Source organism: Pongo pygmaeus, chromosome 6 (assembly GCF_028885625.2).
Source record: "Pongo pygmaeus isolate AG05252 chromosome 6, NHGRI_mPonPyg2-v2.0_pri, whole genome shotgun sequence".
Classification (NCBI taxonomy): domain Eukaryota; kingdom Metazoa; phylum Chordata; class Mammalia; order Primates; family Hominidae; genus Pongo; species Pongo pygmaeus.
In genome coordinates this window covers 63,229,878-63,236,495 of record NC_072379.2, presented here as the reverse complement: position 1 = coordinate 63,236,495, position 6,618 = coordinate 63,229,878, and the positions used below count along the sequence as shown (strand labels likewise).

Sequence of the window (6,618 nt, the reverse complement as noted above, 5' to 3'; positions counted from 1 at the left end):
GGAGGCCGAGGCGGGTGGATCACGAGGTCCGAAGATCGAGACCATCCTGGCTAACATGGTGAAACCCCTCTACTAAAAATACAAAAAATTAGCCGGGCGTGGTGGTGGGTGCCTGTAGTCCCAGCTACTCGGGAGGCTGAGGCAGGAGAATGGCGTCAACCAGAGAGGTGGAGCTTGCAGTGAGCTGAGATCACGCCACTGCACTCCAGCCTGGGCGACAGAGCGAGACTCTGTCTCAAAAAAAAATAAAAAAGGTAGGCCGGGTGCGGTGGCTCACATCTGTAATCCCAGCGCTTTGGGAGGCCGAGGCAGGTGGATCACGAGGTCAGGAGATCGAGACCATCCTGGCTAACACCGTGAAACCCCGTCTCTACTAAATATACAAAAAATTAGCCGGGCGTGGTGGTGGGCGCCTGTAGTCCCAGCTATTCGGGAGGCTGAGGCAGAAGAATGGCGTGAATCAGGGAGGCGGAGCTTGCAGTGAGCCAAGATCGCGCCACTGCACTCCAGCCTGGGTGACAGAGCAAGACTCAGTTTCAAAAAAAAAAAAAAAGTATTAGCTACCTATCTTTCCTTCAGCATGGTGCTGGTACTGAATATTCTCAATATTTACAATTTGGTCTCCCCCAAAAGAGAAGAAAAACAAGGGTTTTAAAAGAACCAAAGAAAAGACAAGGAATAACATTCTATTGTAAGAAAAAATATTTTTAAAAATGAGAAATATTGGGAAATTAAAACTCAGGATGGGTAAACTTTCGTATAAATACGCACTGGGGGGATGTGAGGGAAAAGGAAGGACCAGTTCCTCAATCAATCATATTTGTCCGTTGTACCACAATAAAGAGACAATACCATCTTCAAAGAAATTAGCTTTTATTTGAGACTACTTTTCCCCACATGTATCTAAGAATTCTATGCTATATGATAACCTGCTTATCCACTGTCCCAATACCAAAATTTCTAACAGCAAATTATACAACTGTTCTAGGTAATAAATAAGGGTTGTCCTTCACTGATTAAGGGAATAAACTTCAATAAATTTAACAACAACAAAAAAATCACACTTTAGTTTTTAAGTTTTAACAGATGTATTTCAAATACAGCATGTTTTACAGGAGTTCACAAGCTTTTCATCTCTAAAAAAAAACTTTCAACTACCTGACTGTTTCATTCCACCCCAGACAAACCTGACATGACTGAACTACTTCATGTGTTACTTTCCCGAAAATAAAGTTAAAAAAAAAAGGAGCTCATGATAAATGCAGATCTCTAATATAGTATCTAACACAAAAGCAGCTTTAAAAAGACAGTTTCTTTCCTTATTTGATTAGCTAGAAGTTTATCTAGGTAAAAGCAAAAAAAAAAAAATTTACAAAGCATAACATTGGCGTTCTTTTTATACTCAAGATGTTTAACTGCTCAAAATGACAACAATTACATCTTCAAGAGTATATAAAAGGGGTGGAAAACAGCAACACAATTGACAAAAGTGTAGATGCTAAATAAACGAGTTTTTTTCTTAAGGAGTAGGAACAATCCAAAGCTTGGGGAAATCTCAGAATTAAAAAAAAAAAAAAAAAGAGGAAAAAAAAGTCCTTAATTGCAACCATTCCGTTATCAATAGCGTCCTAAAAGAGAAAAAGCAAAAAAAAAAAAAGTTAACAATTATAGTTTAATTTACCTCATATTTTTCCAACTATTAACTGCCACCTTCCACCTTATACTCTAATATTCTAAAGTAAGCCATTAATTAGAAATGAGGTTTTTAAGGCTACAAAAGCAAAGTTCACATACTTGGGCTGTAGGAACGAGATCTTGATCGTGATCTATATCGACTATAATAAGGAGAAGGTGATCGTCTTCTGTAAGAAATGAAAGATTACTTAGCATACTATATAATCACTCCACTGAGGCAGATGAAAATAAAAATTTCTCATCATTCAAAATAATAATGTACCTAAGGTGATAACTACTTAAGTTCTCTTTGTGCCAATGAGACCAGAAAAGTATACAGCACAACAAAATACTGGCATATACAGACTGCTAACTTCTGTTCCCAAAGCATCATATATGATCTATTTTAAAAATCAAGTTTTTATTCATATGTATCCAACATAAAAGTGCCAAGTAACACTACTATCATCTAATTTAGAACAGAAAGCTCAAGTTAAAACATTACCTGTACCGGTAATCATAGTCTTCATATCTGTCATACCCACGATCATATCCTCTATCATAGTAAGAATCTCGACGTCTGCCACCACCTCCACCTCCACCGCCGCCGCCGCCTCCACCACCACCACCACTACTGCAGAAAAATGTAAAAATTCTGCATTAGTGTGAATGACTATTTTCCAGGACACTTTAATACAAATTGAATGGCTTAAAAAAGAGAAAAGTGAGAAAGAACATCCCTTTCATGAGAAATTGCCTCCGTATCTCATTTTACTGACTCCCATGGTATTCTGGTTTGCCTTATTCACTACATACATAACCAAGAAGGGCTTCACAAAACTCTCAAAACTATTAACTGCTTTTCTACTAATGCACTGCCCAAATCAAAATCTTTTCAACAAATTGAAACAATGAAGCACTGTGTTAAGCAGCAGTATAAAAATGCTAAGATGCATTCCTACTGCTAAAAGAGACTGGTAAATAAATAAATAAATGAATAAAGGTGTATCCCTGTGACTAAAAGGCAATAAACAAGAATTTTAAAGTAACTAACTCTGGACACCAAAGAGAATACCGAGGAATGACTATATTCCTTCTTTTATTCCCAAGAAATACCTCCGTGAATACTGCCTTTGGTTGTATATTTTATTTTTATGTTTTGAGATGGAGTCTTGCTCTGTCGCCCAGGCTGGAGTGCAGTGGTGCGATCTCGGCTCACTGCAAGCCCTGCCTCCGGGGTTCACGCCATTCTCCTGCCTCAGCCTCCTGAGTAGCTGGGACTATAGGCGCCCGCCACCACGCCCAGCCAATTTTTTGTACTTTTAGTAGAGACGGGGTTTCACCGTGGTCCCGATCTCCTGATCTCGTGATCCACCTGCCTTGGCCTCCCAAACTGCTGGGATTACAGGTGTAAGCCACTGCGCCCAGCCAATGAACATCGCGAGCCAGCCAGGAGGGTTGTATATTTAAAAACATTATCAAAACCCCTACTTATGTTTTTTTTTCTTTTTTGAGAAAGAGTCTCACTCTGTCGCCCAGGCTCACTGCAACCTCTGCCTCCCAAGTTCAAGTGATTCCTGTGACTCAGCTCCCGAGTAGCTGGGATTACAGGCATATGCCACCACACCTGGCTAATTTTTTATTTTTTTTTAGTAGAAGCAGGGTTTTGCCATGTTGCCCAGGATGGTCTTGAACTCCCAGCCTCAAGTGATCCACCTGCCTCAGCCTCCCAAAGTACTGGGATTACAGGTGTGAGCCACTACGCATCAGGCTGGGGTACAATGGCTCATGCCTGTAATCTCAGCACTTTGGGAAGTCAAGGTGGGTGAATCCCTTGAGCCCAAGTGTTCAAGACCCACCCAGGCAATGTAATAAGACCTCTCTCTCTAAGAGAGCCCTTCTCTCTTTAAAACAAAAAAATTAGCATGGTGGCATGCACATGTAGTCCCAGCTACTTCGGAGGCTGAGGTAGGAGGATTGCTTTGGCCCAGGAAGAAGCTGCAGCGAGCCAAGGCTGCTCACACAAGGTGCTACAAAGGTTCTTTTTATAACCTACACCCAATCTTATTCTTTAGCTTATGAGGCGCAACCTCAGCTCATTGCAAACTCTGCTTCTCAGGCTGAAGCAATCCTCCCACCTCAGCCTCCTGAGTAGCTAGGACTACAGGTGCCTGCTACCACACCCAGCTAATTTTTGTATGTTTTTAGGAGAGATGGGATTTCACCATGTTGTCCAGGCTGGTCACAAACTCCTGGGCTCAAGTGATCCACCCACCTTGACTTCCCAGTGCTGGGATTATAGGTGTTGAGCCACTGTGCCCGGCCTACTGTGGCATCTTTTAATATTTTTAACAAATGCTAAAATCAATAAAATCTGTCTTATACACAGAGACTTCCCCAGGTCACATAAGAACAGAAAGAGGGCCGGGCAGGTTGGCTCACGCCTGTAATTCCAGCACTTTGGGAGGCTGAGGCGGGCAGATCACGAGGTCAGGAGATAGAGACACCATCCTGGCTAACACGGTGAAACCGCATCTCTACTAAAAATACAAAAAATTAGCCAGGCGCGGTGGCGGGCACCTGTAGTCCCAGCTACTTGGGAGGCTGAGGCAGAAGAATGGCGTGAACCTGGGAGATGGAGCTTGCAGTGAGCCGAGATCGCGCCACTGGACTCCAGCCTGGGCGACAGAGCAAGATTCCATCTCACAAAAAAAAAAAAAAAAAAAAAAAGAAAAGAGAATCAATATTTAAACAGCAAATGATATTTTTCTAGTATTCAATAATTTTTCTGCTTGTACAGTACAAAGAGCTGAGCCAGGTTGAGGGGAAAAAAAAGCCAGGATGTACTTTTGATAGTTTTAATTTATCCTGTTCCTCAAACATATGTGTGTAAAAATAAAAAGACTGGCTGGCCGGGCGCGGTGGCTCATGCCTGTAATCCCAGCACTTTGGGAGGCCAAGGCGGGTGGATCACGAGGTCAGGAGATCGAGACCATCCTGGCTAACACGGTGAAACCCCATCTCTACTAAAAAAAGACTGGCTGAGGCAGCTGGATTGCTTGAGCCCACGAGTTCAAGACCGGCCTGTATAACATAGTGAAATCTTATCTCTAAAACACAAAACAAACAAACAAAAAGAAGGTATTTAACTTTCAACTCTATCCTGCCACGGTGGCTCACACCTACAATCCTACACTTTGGGAGGCCGAGGTGGGCAGATCAGTCCAGAATTCCAAGACCAGCCTGGGCAACAAGGCGAAATCCCACATGGCAAACCCCATCTCTATAAAAAACACAAAAATTAGCTGGGCATGGTGGCAGGTGCCTGTAGTCCCAGCTAATTGGGAGGCTGAGGTGGGAGGACTGCTTGACCCAGGAAGCAGAGGTTGCAGTGAGCTGAGATGGCGCCACAGCAGCCCAGCCTGGGCCACAGAGTGAGAGACCATGTCTCAAGCCCAACCCCCTTGCCAAAATCAATTCTAATTATAGGAAAAAAGTTTCTGAGTAATCAAAATTTTGCACATATTTCTGGTGGATTTCATAGTTTAGCTTAGAAAACTTGAACTCTTACTGAGTTGGTCTGCCCATGTAGATGCCTGGTGTTGGTGTGTGCGCTCTCTTGGTGATAGAATAATCCACCCGAATTCTTCTACCATCCAGCTCCATTCCATTTGCCCTTTCCATAGCCTAGAAAGAACAGGCACAAAAAGTCACGTATAATTCACCAGTCTTGAAGTAATCATTACTTAAAATTAAGCACAAAGTATATGTAATCCAAATACACTCCTGATTGTGAAAATGACAGCAATGTAGCTTGTACAGGGCATTTTACAGACAATTCTAGACCTCAACAATGTCCAGAACACATTTTAATTTACTCAGCAGAAAGAGTAGTTAATAAACTTTCCCAAATAATTTTCCAGTTCTGGTTCAATTCCCATTCCCCACTCCATGAGATCAACAAAGAGTAGTTAACAAACTTTCCTAAATAATTTTCCAGTTCTGGTTCAATTCCCATTCCCCACTCCATGAGATCAACAGGGGAGCGGAGACTGATGTCTTTTCAAGCTAAATTTTTTGTAGGTTGCCCAGGTAGACTGCCATTTCATACTTTTAGTCTCCAGCGATTTCACTTACAAAGACTGACTTCAGAGCATTAAAAAGGGTTTGCTAAGCTTTATACATGTTCTTTTTATAACCTGCTCCCAATCTTATTCTTTAGTTTGCAGTCTAGTATACTGATTAAGACTCAGTGAGCAGCCAAGAAGAAATGATATAAACAGACAAGAACAAATTTATGGTAATGCATTTCAGCCTTTTACTGAGCCTGAACTAATAAAAGTATAATAAACTAATAAAAACTACACAGTTTTTATGTATCCACAAATATTTCTCCATAAGAGTGCCCCATAAACTAAAGGTCATTAAAAAAAAAAAGGGGGTCTCACTCCATTGCCCAGGCTGGCAGTGACAAGATCATAGTTCACTGCGGCTTCAAACTTCTCGGCCTATGCAATCCTCCAGCCTTAGTCTCCTAAGTAGCTAGGACCACAGGTTTGTGCCACCATGCTCGGCTAATTAAAACAAAAATTATTGGTAGAGAAGGGGTCTACAGAGTATTCCATTCAATGGACTGCATTTTATTATTTATTTATGAGACCAAGATTTGCTCTTGTTGCACAGGCTGAAGTGCAATGGCGTGTCCTCAGTTCACTCCAGCCTCTGCCTCCCGGGTTCAAGCTACTCTCCTGCCTCAGCCTCCCAAGTAGCTGGGACTACAGGCATGCGCCACCATGCCCAGCTAATTTTTTGTATTTTTAGTAGAGCTGGGGTTTCACCATGTTGGCCAGGATGGTCTCGATCTCTTGACCTCGTGATCCGCCCGCCTTGGCCTCCCAAAGTGCTGGGATTACAGGCGTAAGCCACCGCACCTAGCCTGCATGC

General features: G+C 42.3%; 1 protein-coding gene across 4 annotated transcripts in view; it reads right to left on the bottom strand.

Moving 5' to 3' along the window:
• Positions 1 to 856: 856 nt before the first annotated feature.
• Positions 857 to 6,618, bottom strand: part of TRA2A (transformer 2 alpha homolog) — an 82,846-nt gene continuing 77,084 nt past the window's right edge. For all 4 annotated transcript variants that reach the window (XM_063668405.1, XM_063668406.1, XM_063668407.1 and 1 more), the window contains 4 exons: positions 5,246 to 5,361; positions 2,180 to 2,308; positions 1,795 to 1,862; positions 857 to 1,628 (listed from right to left, as the gene is read on the bottom strand). In XM_063668405.1, coding sequence (XP_063524475.1) covers positions 1,618 to 1,628; positions 1,795 to 1,862; positions 2,180 to 2,308; positions 5,246 to 5,361 — 324 coding nt within the window. In that variant the 3' untranslated portion in view covers positions 857 to 1,617. The remainder of the gene's footprint in view (positions 1,629 to 1,794; positions 1,863 to 2,179; positions 2,309 to 5,245; positions 5,362 to 6,618) is intronic.